We start from the raw sequence: 14635 nt of genomic DNA on the forward strand, positions 1-14635 counted from the left end.
TGAGTTAAAAATAGTTTGCAAGAGCACAATTATAAAACACAACGAGGCTGTAAAAGCAGACTAATGAGTAAATTAGTTTTCCTATTCAATGTGATGTTTAAAGTCACAATGAAATCAAATTTGACAAATCTTTTTTTGTCACTCGCATGATAGCGCAGCAATAGCAAAAGAGAACAGCACAATAAATTCCCGGTAGACAAAATCAAGTCCCATCCTATATTGTTTCTTGTTCGGGAAGTCATTTCACTTAGATAAGTCACAACAGTGAAGAAAAGACTATTGCAGCTTCCGTTTCATGCCAACTTTAAAGTCCTCAACATCCTATGTCGTCCCATTTAGCCACTTGCTCAAGACAAGTAATTAAATGCATTAAAATAAATCACAAGGGAGTATTACTGATGTACTTTATATTGTAGAATTAAACTGGAAATATATTGATCTTGGGTTCACCACAGATTTTATTTTGGGCCTTTAAAGGGGACCTATTTTGCCACTTTTCATAAGATGTAATATAAAGTCTCCGATGTCCACAGAATGTGTCTGTTAAGTTTCAGCTCAAAATAGCACACAGGTCATTCATTATAGCTTGTCAAATTTGCTCCTATTTGGGTGAGCAAAAACACGCCGATTTGTGTGCTTCTTTACACTCCCTTTCCAAAAGAGGGCGGAGCCTTTACAGCTTGTGCTTCAGATACTCCGGCAACCACAAAACTGGATGTCGTCACAGAGCCAAAATGTCAGAAATTGTCAGAATAGCGGTGTACAGCCATACATGTTCAAACCAGAATCGGAGACTCAGGAAGAAGTTACAACTTTTAGAATGCAACTGGATATTTCTGAACGGTTAGTGGGTACATTTATGTAGTTGTTGTGGAGTTAAGTTGATTCAACTTATCGACTAGCATGTACCATCATGTTAATCTTCATGTTAGACTTCGTGATCTGGTTGGCATGTCGGGATCAGTTTTAAAATGGTTTTCATCCTACCTGTCTGGTAGAAGCTTCAGTGTTAATATGAATCAGACTATGTCTGAAACTGCAGAGTTGTCGTGTGGGACTCAGGGTTCTGTCTTGGGTCCTATTTTGTTCCTCTTGTATATATTTCCTCTCGGTAAGGTTATTAGTCAGTTTATCTACATATCTTACCACCTGTATGCGGATGATATCCAACTGTATTGCTCCTTTAAGGAAATTGAGTTGTTTAAATTGTCCTCTTTAACTGTCTTACTGGTATTAAAAAGTGGTTATGTGAGAACTTTTTGCTTCTCAATTCTGACAAAACAGAAACGCTAATCATCGCCCCTGAAAGTAAAATCCCAAAGATAATACAATATATTGGTGACTTAGGCTCGTCTGTCCAACCGAGCCTCAGGAGCTTAGGTGTTGTCTTTGAGTCAGCTATGTCCTTGGAGCTTCATTCAAAACAATTAAACTCATTTTAAAACTAGAGGGGACCAGTCATTCCAGGCAGTCGCTCCCAGGCTGTGGAATGCTTCGCCGCTTGTTTTACGTTGTGCGAACTCAGTTGATTCTTTTAAAAAACAACTGAAGACTTGGCTCTTCAAACAGGCTTTTGGTTAGTCGAGGGGTATGGTTGTTTGTACTGTTTGTTGTTTGTATTTTGGGGAATGTATTTAAATTGTTTTTGTATTACATTTTACTGTGAAGAACTTTGTGATGTTTATCTGGGAAAAGTGCTATATAAATAAATTTTACTTACTACTTACTTAATCTAAAAGTTATTTCAGAAAAAACTTTTGGGCAAATCCAGCGTTGAACTGACCCTCGTTTGTGACGCAGTCCGGCGTAAAAAGATTTGCGCAAATACATAACACTTTAACGATTTTCTTCGGCACATTTCCTTCATAAATTAAATGGGAAAATTTGAAATTCCTTGCCTGGGAATCTATGGATACTCTTATGTTCGTTGGTACATCCAATAACAGAACATTTGTAAGACATTGTATATCACCAGCTACTACAGCGAGGAAACAGAAATGGCGGACTGCTGCGCCTCACTCAGCGTGGTATCTATGCTAATAGGGCAGATCGTCACCAGTCATGGGCGGGGTTTCACATATTCTTACATAAATGTAGGGGGAAATGTGGAACTGCTCTTTTGGAGAGACGGTTTATAATTTATGGGAATTATATTTTAAAAAAAAAAAGGGAATGGGTGGATTTTTTTATAGACTGGTTGTTTACACAATGTGGACACAATATGTTCAAAACCTTATAAAAGTGATTTTTGCATAATAGGTCCCCTTTAACCAAACACCCATTTAAAAAAACATTGACTTCAGGACGATGGAACCGGAAGTTGCTAAAATGCTAACATGCTTCCTAGTATTGGATAACAAAAATACGTCATCTATGCAGCACTTTACTTACTAGCCATACTTAACTTATTTGTGGTTGTAACAAAGGGGCTGTGTTTAAAAGCTAAACTTAGCTCTGCATTTTAAAATCATGACACCAATCCATGCAACAATGAAAAGCAGCGATGACAAGTGGTGCAATGGTCAAATATGTCCATCTGATGCATGTTTGAGTTGGAAAGCATTTTTTTTAAAGGTGCTCTAAGCGATGTTGGGTGACGTCACTTCTTGTTGACGCGCACAAACCCCTTCTTATCCTTCCAGCCAATAATCCTTCTTATCGGCTATTGGCTGGAACAGTTTGTTTGTTGTGGTGCAGGTTAGCCCTGTTTGTTTTTTGGGCGTTTTTGGAGCCTGGGGTGTCTGCAGAGACCGCGTTTTTTACAGTGTGGTCAGGGAACAGGCAGCTAGCGGATAGTGAGGAGATGTCTGCTGTATGTGACAAAATATTTTGGCCTAAAAAACATGTGACATCGCTTAGAGCACCTTTAAAAACAGTGCAAAAACAAGTTCTGTGTGAAGAGTCCTAACAGTGCGAAAAATGCCACCTATATGACATTTCCCACGGCAGCAACTGTCAAACATACAAGATGGAGATATCTTATGTACTACTTGTTAAGGTGCACCGTTTGCACTCATGAAAACCAAATGCAACACACTGAGTAATATCCATGGCAGCACACGTATTAATGATAAATAACCTTCCGAGACTCTTGTATTTTTAGATAACAATGCTACCACTGATTGGCACTGATTTAGCTAAAGGTTGTGCATTACTTGACAGCAAAAAGCATCCAGAGAAAAGCCTGGATGAAAGGGTACTTACTGAAAACTGAGGCAAAAGGTTGTGGAATAGATGGGGAAGATGGATGAAGAAGAAAAAAGAAAAGAGATGAAATGAGAACATTACGGAGAACACAAAATAGGTAATGAAGGATAGGTAGCATGCATCTCAGTTGACCAAATCCGTAAATATACTGCACTTAAGATATAAATCCAACTACAATAGACTTTGTCCATCCAAAAAATTTAAATACTGCAGCGACAAATTTACAGTGGGCCTCTTCTCTGTGCCAACTTACTGTTCCGCTACGAGCCCGCTGCACAGGATTTAACTCTGGAGATACACTCATGAGACCAGAGCTGCCAGCATAGTTCTCTCCCCAGCTGTACTGGTTAGGGTCTTAAAAAAAAAAACAGTCTGTAAAACAAACTACACTCTCTGCAGAAAGTAATAAACAGTTTGGTTATGTATATATGACAATAACTTACTGTCTTGTTCTGCCCCCTTCAAAAAAGCCCCTATAGCACCAAGATATCCTTCATGTCTTAGAAATAAAGCCTGGACCTCCCCCTACAAATAAATCCAATTCTTTATCCAAAATATCCACAGAAAAACATAGCAGGATGTAATGAAATTTCTATCTTGAATATGAAAGAGAAATAACATTTAGTCAATGTTGTATTATACAATAAGAAATAAAAGAGAATAATAAGGGACACATTAAACTAGCTATGATAGAAATCAGTTGCCTGGGACAATGATCAAATAAAAAAAATATTTGACAGAATGGCATGTTTGACCTGATCACGTTTTCCAGCAAGCTATTTAATCATTATCAATATGTTATTACACAGCTTATGAACATTTAAAAAGTAACGGTTGAAGACCTTAGTGAAGAAGTTGATGCTATAGGTGATGGTGTGCATGGTGACGGGGTGTCCTCGAATGAAGAATCCTCCGAAATAGACTCTGGTAAGGTTATGCAGTTTGGCGTAGAGGCAGGCCAGCTGTCCAATGTCATTGCTTATCATGTGCAGTAGGCTCTTTGCCATGTCTTCTTTGGAGAACTCTTGAGTAATACATACAAACACAAAATTCCCATCTAAGTAAGAGAGATCTTATAACTGCCACGTCAGGGTTTTTCCTGGGTCAAAAATGGTCTTCGGTGGTGGCGGACGAATACACGGTCATCCACACACACACAGAACAAAGTGTCCTACCCATGTGAATTGTAAGCCCGTACAGACAACAAATCCAAATAAATGCAAATAAACAGTTTGCAATATAAACTTATCCTATTTATTTATGAAATTAAAAATAATTACTGTCAGATCATTTGACATACAGTATCAGAACATTTTGTTCTGTCCATTCCAAGGTTATTATTGTCAATCGATTCAAATCTCACATTTAAATATCAGGGCTCAACATTAAGCCTTTAAATGTGCTTGTCGTTCGGAAAAGTAAATCTGTCATTCACTTGTCTGAGTTAAAAAGTTGCTTGTCCGGAAAAAAAATAATAATTTGTGTTGTAAATATAAAATTTATTCTGAAGCAATATTCTCATCAGTGTTCAATCAGCTTTGGTATATTCAAATCTGCATATTGTCATATCTGTACCTTTAAAGGGCATTTCCCCTCCCCTAATCTTATTAAATGTATGCTTTATCTTTCATTTTACTTTAACCCTAGGCAGGGCTGATGAAATTAAATAATTTGCACTTAAAAATGACAACTGCATTAAATAATGTTATAAGATTGTATTAAATATTTTTAAATATACAAATAAGAAACGTTGGAAAGAATGATACATTTAAACATAACACTAAAACGCCAGTAGGTGGCGCCAGGAGACAGTCATTGAGTCATTCATTCAAACGATTCGTTCAAACGACTGATTCATTCAGGAATGAAAATACCGCTGAGTGTTCCTGTGAGATGCGCTATGATTCTGCTGTGATCTTTGTTTGAAACTATTTTCGCTGCTGAAACAGAATAAAAACAGCCAATATTGTGTCTAAAATGTACGTGACTTAATTATAACCGTTTATCAGTCCCTCCAGAAAAACGTGATTATGCAATCGCATAATCCATAATGCATAATCAGCCAAAGTCCACATATTTATGCGGGGGCCACATTTTTTTCAAATACGCCGCACTTTCGTGGCATAAATTGCCGATTTTTGCGGAAAATATGCGGGACTTGCATGATTTCATAATCCCCGCATTTGTTGCAAAAAAAGTCACATATATCCAAGCGGAAAGTTGAAAAATGTTGCATTTACTTCACACAAGAGCAGCCATTTTCCCGGTGCCATGGGAACGTTATGAAGTGACATAATTATCGAAACATCACCGAAAAGCTGTAAAATAGGAAGCACACATTTTTTTTTTTTCATTTTTAAAGAAGTTGTAGCATATTCCTTTTGTAAAGCTACAGAACATGTTTGAGTAAATGTTTTGAAAGTTTGAGCCATGTGTTTATTAAGGTCTAAAATAAAACAAGATGAGAACTTAAATATTCCCAGCACTTTCTGTGTTTATTAAGGTCTGAAATAAAACAAGATGAGAACTTAAATATTCCCAGCACTTTCTGTGATGTAGTATGCTTGCTTATCATAGGAAGTAATAAGAAATGACTATTTACAAGGTAGTAGCCTAGTGAGAACAGGGTGTTGGGTGAAATCACTTTTTTTTCTCTTTTTCCATCAAACCGTAGTTTTTGCAAGTTCCGGCAATTTTTGCAAGTTCCCGCAATTTCATGGCATAAAATTGCATAAATATCCCGCATATTCCATTGCATTTTTTAAGAAAACGTGCCGCATAATCAAGGATTTTTGCCAGCAACAATTGCAAAAAACTCCGCATTTTGCTGGAAGGACTGGTTTATAGAACTGTTGTTTGAAATCAATGTCACATTTTCAATCGTGATGGTATTCAGGAAAACAGCACTCGTCATTGCTTAACTATCATGCTGTGGCGAGGGGGACGTGGTTCAGCGATATCTGTGACGGGAGAGAGAGCTGGGAGGCGAGTGGCACGTAAGCCCCTCCCCCCCCAGCCACTGGCGCCGCTCATATATCCCTCAACAAGATGGGGCCGCTGGATGGCCCGGAGGCCTTTCTGGACCTTTATGACCGGGCCGCCGAGGCATGCGAGTGGCCCCAGACCAGCTGGCCGGTGCGCTTGATTCCGTTGCTGTCGGGGGAGGCACAGAAAGCCGCCCAACAACTGCCGGTCCAGATCCTCCTGGTTCATGTAGACCTGAAGAAGGCCATCCTCCAGAGGGTCGCCCTAAGTTCGGAGCAGCACCGTCAGTGCTTCCGGTCGCTACAGATGGAGGAAGGCGGCCGGCCCTTTGTAATGGCCCAGCAGCTCCGGGACTCCTGCCGCAAATGGCTGTTGGCCGGGGAAAGCGTCGTCGAGGCCGTCGTCAAGAAGGTAATACTGGGGCAGTTCATCAGTTCAAATCAATTAACTAATCAGCTCATTAGTACCAATGTACTAACATCAGTTCATTAGTACCGAATTCGGTACTAACATCAGTTCATTAGTACCGAAAAGCCGTCGGGAAATGTTTTTCCAGGCGGCTCATTGTAATCCTATGGCCGGACATTTAGGAGTGGCAGCCACGTTAAATCGACTAATGGCCCGATTCTTTTGGCCGGGCATTCACGGGAACGAACGCAGATGGTGCGTACGTGAATGTCAGCTGGTAAACTCACCAGCCGCCACTAAAGCGCCTTTGCGCCCTCTTCCACTGATGCAGGTCACCTTCGAACTAATTGGTATGGACCTCATCGGGCCATTAGAGCGATCCGCACGGGGACATCGCTTTGCATTAGTCTTGGTGGACTATGCGATATCCCGAAGCAGTTCTGCAAAGAGTGTGGCAGACGCGCCGTTTCGTTTAATCTCCCGAGTGGGAATTCCGAAAGAAATTCTCACTGATCAGAGCACAGCGTTCATGTCACGTACGTTACGCGAACTGTATGAATTATTGGGCATTAAATCGGTTTGCACTAGTGTCTATCACCTACAAACGAACGGGCTAGTCGAACGGTTTAATCACACGTTGAAAACAATGATTCGTAAGTTAGTTCACGAGGACGCTAAAATTGGGGTTTTCCCCCTTCAAGCTTCTCTACAGACGTCAGCCCCGTGGGGTTTTAGACGTCCTGAGAGAAGCTTGGGAGGACGGACCTTCAGAGAGCAAAAACGAAATTCAGTATGTTCTGGACCCGCTCCTCCATGACTTTACTCTCCCTTTTTTGTTACAGACAGACGCTTCGGACAGGGGGTTGGGCGCGGTCCTGTCGCAGGAGATAGAGGGTGAGGAACGGCAGGTGCTGTACATCAGTTGAAAGCTCTCAAAGAGAGAGACTATGAAAAGCACCATTGAGAGGGAGTGTTTAGCCATCAAGTGGGCCGTCCTCACCCTCCGCTACTATCTCCTGGGGCGGGAGTTCACCCTCTGTTCGGACCACGGTCCCCTGCAGTGGCTCCACTGCATGAAAGATACCAAACGCGGATCACCCGTATCTGGCACTACAACCCTTTAAATTTCAGGTGATGCACAGGCCGGGGGCGCAGATGGCTGTGGCAGACTTTCTCTCCAGAAATGGGGGAGGGCGGCTGCAGGCCGGACGGCTCCCCGGCCTGAGTCGGGCGGTGGGGGTATGTGGCAAGGGGGGGCGTGTTTCAGCGATGTCTGTGACCGGAGAGAGAGCTGGGAGGCGGGCGGTAAGTAGGTCAAGTGCAAAATGACTAACACCTGATCTCGTTTGCAGTGATTGCCGTGAGGAAGCACAAAAGCCACCTGGAAGTGGGAAGCTGACAGAGAGAGAGTGGCTGTGGACATGTGTGTGCCTGTGAAGAGAGAAAAAGCCTGAAGAAGCATCCGCTATATTGAAGAAGTTATTCGAGAGTTTAATGGTTAATGCGCATGAAGTGCGATCGTTTTGCTTTGAAATATTTGTGAATAAAGATACACACGTTCCACAGCACGCCGACCCGTCTCCTTCCTTCTCCCCTGAGTCTGATCTTTGCTACACGTGTTAAAAATAATAACCTACATTTCAAATTTTTACCGGCATTAGCCAATGTTGTTAACTGAGTTTCTTTGTGTGCTGCGCTCATTTGTTTCCTCGAGAGGCTGCACGAGCCTCAACAGTGCAACCTTGTTACCGTCAGTAATAGACATTTCCACTGTCAATCGCAACTTACAATAAATGTAATAAAATGATAAACATTCTCTCCTTTTAGTGATTCCCTACTTAATTTTTTGTTATTGACGTTGTAATTAGCTACTTGTCCGGTCGGGCAAGAAAAATTCTCTTTCACTTGTCCCTTCAAAAAACCCACTTGTCCCAGACAAGTGTTAATGTCGAGTCCTGAATGTGCTTGTCAATCCAGAAACTTTGCAATGTGTAGTTAGCAGCATGAAAAATAGAGAAAGCGAAGAAAGACTCACTGCAATTATAATCACTAAAGCTGTCAAATACAACGCGAGGTACACAAAGCTGCACTCTTGCGAAAACTCCCGTTATAATCAATGAAGCTGTGTACGCTGTGCAATGAATCTCTTATTGACATTGTGTTTGTACTTAATTATAATGAAAGTATTCGTGAACGTGCAGAACAGACTATTTGAGTGGTGTTGAGCAGATTCTGACTATCTTAAACATATGATTGGCCATTGCATTCACGTGCTCAACAGACATGTCTGTGATTGGCTACAAAGCTCAATGCTGCAAAAACACGATGTAAATATTAACCTTTGACGCTCTTCACAGGAGAGTTTTAAAGAAGCCTGCTATCAGCGGGTAGAACTGCAGAACAGCAGGTATCATCAAATTAAATGATCAAATAAATCTTTGGTGGGACTAAGATTAATTTTGGTGGTCGCCAAAATATTTTCAAAGTAGGAAAAACCCTGCAAGTAAACTATTCCTTAATTTAAATACATGGTGCTAAACAGGGCATATGTAATAATAAAGATGTTAAGTATGTTGTGACATTCACCAGCCAAACACTCTGCTGGTCTCTTGTTTGTTTTTATATTACTTTAGAACTTCAATAAGACCACTGCAGGTCTCTGTTATATTTCCCTCATACACGCCTTTGTGAAACCAAAGACCTTTGGCTTCTTTGGACAATAATAACACTGCCCACTGGGTGAAGGGTCAAATGACTCTTCTTGGGTGAGGAAAACAGATTATACAATAAACTGCCTCTCTTTACAATCAAAGCACATGTTCAGTACTTTACCTTTGTCTGTGGTGGCTGATTTCCCAAAGCTACTTGCAATGAGGTCACCAGTCAAACCCAGGGACCCATAAGCACCTCCATAGATGTCTTTAACAAGCATATCCACATTTGTGTGTTGTCCTTTGGAGGCTAACTGCAGAAGTTCATCAAACCTCTAAGACGGAGAATGGGAATGGAAATTCAAAATAAGTGCATGAAGAATAAAGAATAAACAGAAATTCCTAGTAAAAATTCACAAAATGAACCACCTTAGTTTTTGTGAGTAAAGCTCCAAGACCCCAAAAAGTGCCACCACCTATAGAGCTGCCACCAATACGCTCAAATTTGTCCTCTGATTCAACCTTCAAAAAAAAAAAACATATGGACACTCCCTTTAGAAAGTCACAGTCTACAATCTCAGCATTTCTGTGTGTGTGTGTACAATGTCACAAAGACATGTAGACCAAGTGCAGTATGGATATACCTTTACTATTGAGACTCCAGATCCAATGTTTATAAGCAGGTATGGGAAGATGTCAGGGTGTGTATTCTGGAACCGGAATTCAGAATCAGCGTGTTTGGCATACACAAAAGCCTCATGGGGGATATTCTTTAGAACAAAGTTGCATCCCTTAATCAGACAAGTCATTTCATCCTCTTTGTCCACTCTAAGAGAAAAAATTTATACAACTACCATTACAACAATTCACAATAAATGTTAGATTATTCAAATCCTTGAACTCAAAGCGCCTGCATTGTTGTTCTCAGTAAGCTCTAAAATTCTACTCACTTTAGCTTTAACTTTTTCTCTATCAAATCCTTGAACTTGTGCGCCCCTCCACCAGTAGCTTTGATAACTTTGGTTTCTGTGTTAACCAAGTGATCCTTAATGAAATCCAGGCAGGTTTCAATGTAAGCATTCTCAAACTTGATAAAGTGAAGACGGGCAGTAATCTCTTCCTGTACAGATATCTCATAAAGAGGGTCACCATCTGTTTCCTGGAAACCAATAAAAATCAAAAATTATAATACATGATTAAATAGACATGACATCCACAGGTAAAATGACAAGACCAAGACTTCAATTAATAATAATAAAATAATTATATTCATTATAAATTATAATTATAACTGATACTTATTGTTATAACTAATGATTACATACAAAATATCACTGTAAACTGCTACCATAATTTAAATATAATATGTATAGTATAATATATTACAACTAGATTAAAATATGTTTTAACCAACATGATTCTAGAGAATAACCAGATTTATTTTCAAAACATGCCATTCCAAGGCAAACATCACTCTGATAACAGATGGACAAGCACATATTTGGATAGTGTACTTATCCATAAAGCCAGAAACTTTTAACTATGCCATTAGTGATTACTCATGGAGAGAAATTAATATAGGTAAATCCCTTGTCACATTATTCTCACACATACTGAGGATGTGTATAATCCTATGCAGTTACTACTACTGATAAGGCAATCATTACTTTATTATGTACACACTGGTGAGTGTTGGTCTTTTGGTCCCTTTTCTGCATTTGTTCAACAACAAGACAATCAACAAGAAAACAATACTAAAATGTCTTTGTTTGCATTACTTTTTTCCTAAATAACATGTGTTAAAGCCAAGTATAAAGTTATATAGTATAAATAATACCCACAAAATATAGAGTTTATTTATCTTCTTATTTGTGACCCTGGATCACAAAACCAGTCTTAAGTAGCACGGGTATATTTGTGGGAATAGCCAACAATACATTGTATGGGTCAAAATTATCAATTTTTATTTTAATTTTTCAAAAAAATGAACCATATGACTGGTTTTGTCATTCAGGATCACATTTGTTATTGCCATGTCAGCATCAAAAGTTATGTTCACTACCTAAAAAAATAAAAAATAATATTTTGTATTTCATTATTTTCTACCACAAACTTTTGATCGGCAATTAATTCTTATGATTAATAACTATTTATTAACAGTAACATTAATTATTTAATTAATTTGATTGGTGAACTTTTTAAAAACAATCACTGGTTAGACAACCAAAGCAATGTGTAGACACTGGCTCTTCTCATCTCACTTTTTTACCTGAATTTCCCCCTATCATATACGTGCCATGCTAAAAGTCCTGTTCACACTGACAGGGATTAAGTTGTCGGTGGTCACAAATTCGCTGTACTGTTGGTTTCTAATAGTCGCTCATACACAAATAAAAAAACAACAACTAAGGTATGACCATTAGAACCATGTGCAGTTAAAATGAAAAATGCACTACTGTACCTCGTGCAATATCTTAAAAGACTGGGATCTAATTAGGGCCCGAGCCTTGAAAAGGCGAAGGCCCTATTGTTTTCCTAAGGATTATTATTAGGGCTCAAGCCTTGAAAAGGCGAAGGCCCTATTGTTTTCCTAAGCATTATTTATTATTATTATTATTAGGGCCCAAGCCTTGAAAAGGCGAAGGCCCTATTGTTTTCCTAAGCATTATTTATTATTATTATTATTAGGGCCCAAGCCTTGAAAAGGCGAAGGCCCTATTGTTTTCCTAAGGATTATTATTAGGGCCCAAGCCTTGAAAAGGCGAAAGCCCTATTGTTTTCCTTAGGATTATTTATTATTATTAGGGCCCAAGCCTTGAAAAGGCGAAGGCCCTATTGTTTTCCTTAGGATTATTTATTATTATTATTATTATTATTTTACTACCTTTTGGGCACTTTTGGGGCCCTTAACGTGCTCGAAAACTCTTGAAACTTTGCACACGGGTCAGAACCCGCGGCCATCAGGGCCGGGCTGAAGCTGGTACCCGGGCGTGGCAGGGGGGCACGACAGCGCCCCCTGGAAGTGGTAAAAAATCTTGGTCCATAAATCAAACACGCTTGCATGTAATAATATAAAACTCGGTACACATATAGATCTCATCGTTTCATATATCCTTCGTACTTTTACTTTTTACGCCAGCCCAACAGGAAGTCGGCTATTATGGGTTGTTTGGAAACTCATGCTCAGGAATTTGAAACACTTCTCCTAGGGAATTCACCCGATCGTCACCAAACTCGGTGTGCATGAAGTCAAGCCAAGTCAAGCCAAGTCACATTTATTAGCCAGTAGACATGTGCAAAGTTTCAGAAACGGGCGTGGTGCAGGGGCTCAGTAGCGCCACCTTTTGACAAAAGAGGGGGAGTTAGGTCTATACTTTTATCTACAATCTTACTACTCAGTATGTATATTGTTCATATCGAGCTGGACAACTTTCTAATTTACAGTTATTAGCTCAGACCAACAGGAAGTCAGATATTTTGGTTTGAATGTGGATGTTTTGGAGAATTTTCTCTTCCTCTCTCTCTGACCATACGTCTCTCCTTGTGTTTGGGGGGAGGGGGATTTGTCTGCTGAGTGAGAATGCTTTTATTTTTGTTTTTCAAGGTTTTGGGGCCCTTAACGTGCTCGAAAACTCTTGAAACTTTGCACACAGGTCAGAACCCGCGGCCATCAGGGCCGGGCTGAAGCTGGTACCCGGGCGTGGCAGGGGGGCTCGACAGCGCTCCCTGGAATGTGATTCGAACACTTGTCCATATATCAAACATGCTTGCATGTAATAATATGAAACTCGGTACATATTTAGATCTCATCGGGCCAAACAACTTTCGTGCTCTAAGTTTAACGACAGCTCAACAGGAAGTCAGCTATTATGGGTTGTTTGGAAAATGCATGCTTTTATTTTTTATATACTTCTCCTAGAGAATTAATCCTAATACCACGAAACTTGGTCAGCATGAAGTCAAGACATTGAGGATGATAAATTGCCAGCGGATTTTTGATATCTCGAACGGTTTGGCCGTGGCGAGGAAATGAATTTATGACTAAAAAAGGACATATAAAGTGTGTTATAACTCAGTTAGTTTTACCTACAGATGGCAGGCTAACAAAGGGGCGTACGCAGGCACGTCTGGCTGCCGCTGCTCACCGGGATTAGAGTCCTCTTTTTGGATTGTTTTAGATTGTTTTATATCATTTTATATTGTACTTGGATTGTTTTATGTCAAGCAAAGTTCGACCAACTTGTAAAAGCCCTCTGTCAGTGTTTTCCACGAATTCGATTGGAGTCTTTTGGATTGTTTATACCAGTCAAAGTTGACTAACCTGAGGGGCTCTCTGTCATCAGTCTGCGGAACTCATGCACGGGGCTTGCTATCGGTGCTGGCACACGAAGACGGGCTATCGGAAGACAGGCTACCTTGTCGGCAAGCGGTTAGCAAGGCTAGGTGGCATCTGTCCGTGTTTGGCATGGCGCTCAGTTATTCCTCCTCACAGCTCCACAAACTCAACTCTGCATTCACTCCTGGACTTAACATCCCCATTATAAGTGAACTCAGAATTTTGCGTCGCTCTCGTTATGTCCACCGGAGTACACGCAGATGCTTTGTCAACCATCAGCAGGCTGAGCATTACGTTCCGTCAATCTGGACGCCCGTCGCAAAACTGACACGTCATCAGAACGCTGCCACCAAGAGGCTATTTCATTCCAAGCAGGACATAAAACGCGGAGTGGATCATAGCCTTCTCCGGCCCCTACAGAAACACTCTGCTACCCTCAACCCAGCACCCCTAGTCAAAATTGAATTTTTAAATGCACAATCCCTTAATAATAAGGCATCTTTTATCCATGACCACATCATCAACGAGCACATACACTTCATGTGCCTAGTTGAAACCTGGCAACAACCAGAAGTTTATTCTAGTCTAAATGAAGCCTGTCCCCCTGGCTATACCTACCTAAGCAAGGCCCGCACCACTGGCCGTGGTGGTGGTCTTGCCGTTCTGCACCGGGTAGATTTTGAGTTGTCCCCCCTGTCCTTGCCTCTCCACTCTTCTTTTGAATGCCTTGCATTTAAATGCAAACTGCCACTGTCCACTACAATGCTCCTGATTTACCGGCCCCCCAAACCGAACCCAGTTTTCATTCCTGAGATACATGATCTCCTCACCACACTTTACTCAACCCCAGGAAATATCATCATACTTGGTGATTTTAATATCCATTTGTATGATCCCCAATCCTACTCGGTAGCTGAACTTACTAATCTTCTTGACAGTCTCAATTTCATTCAACACGTCGATGTCCCAACACATTCCAGAGGCCATACTCTTGATTTGTTGATCACCAATTCCATCTCTATCAGCAATCTCTCGGTGCACGATCTGG

General features: G+C 40.5%; 1 protein-coding gene across 8 annotated transcripts in view; it reads right to left on the reverse strand.

The window, feature by feature from the left end:
* Window positions 1–14635, reverse strand: part of pank4 (pantothenate kinase 4 (inactive)) — a 153494-nt gene that overhangs the window by 35465 nt on the left and 103394 nt on the right. For all 8 annotated transcript variants that reach the window (XM_077202809.1, XM_077202810.1, XM_077202808.1 and 5 more), the window contains 7 exons: window positions 10202–10410; window positions 9896–10079; window positions 9681–9773; window positions 9433–9586; window positions 4050–4231; window positions 3651–3732; window positions 3461–3561 (listed from right to left, as the gene is read on the reverse strand). In XM_077202809.1, coding sequence (XP_077058924.1) covers window positions 3461–3561; window positions 3651–3732; window positions 4050–4231; window positions 9433–9586; window positions 9681–9773; window positions 9896–10060 — 777 coding nt within the window. In that variant the 5' untranslated portion in view covers window positions 10061–10079; window positions 10202–10410. The remainder of the gene's footprint in view (window positions 1–3460; window positions 3562–3650; window positions 3733–4049; window positions 4232–9432; window positions 9587–9680; window positions 9774–9895; window positions 10080–10201; window positions 10411–14635) is intronic.

This window comes from Siphateles boraxobius, unplaced genomic scaffold, assembly GCF_051911475.1.
Source record: "Siphateles boraxobius isolate OS27281-9 unplaced genomic scaffold, OSU_SipBor_1 5, whole genome shotgun sequence".
In the NCBI taxonomy this organism is placed as follows: domain Eukaryota; kingdom Metazoa; phylum Chordata; class Actinopteri; order Cypriniformes; family Leuciscidae; genus Siphateles; species Siphateles boraxobius.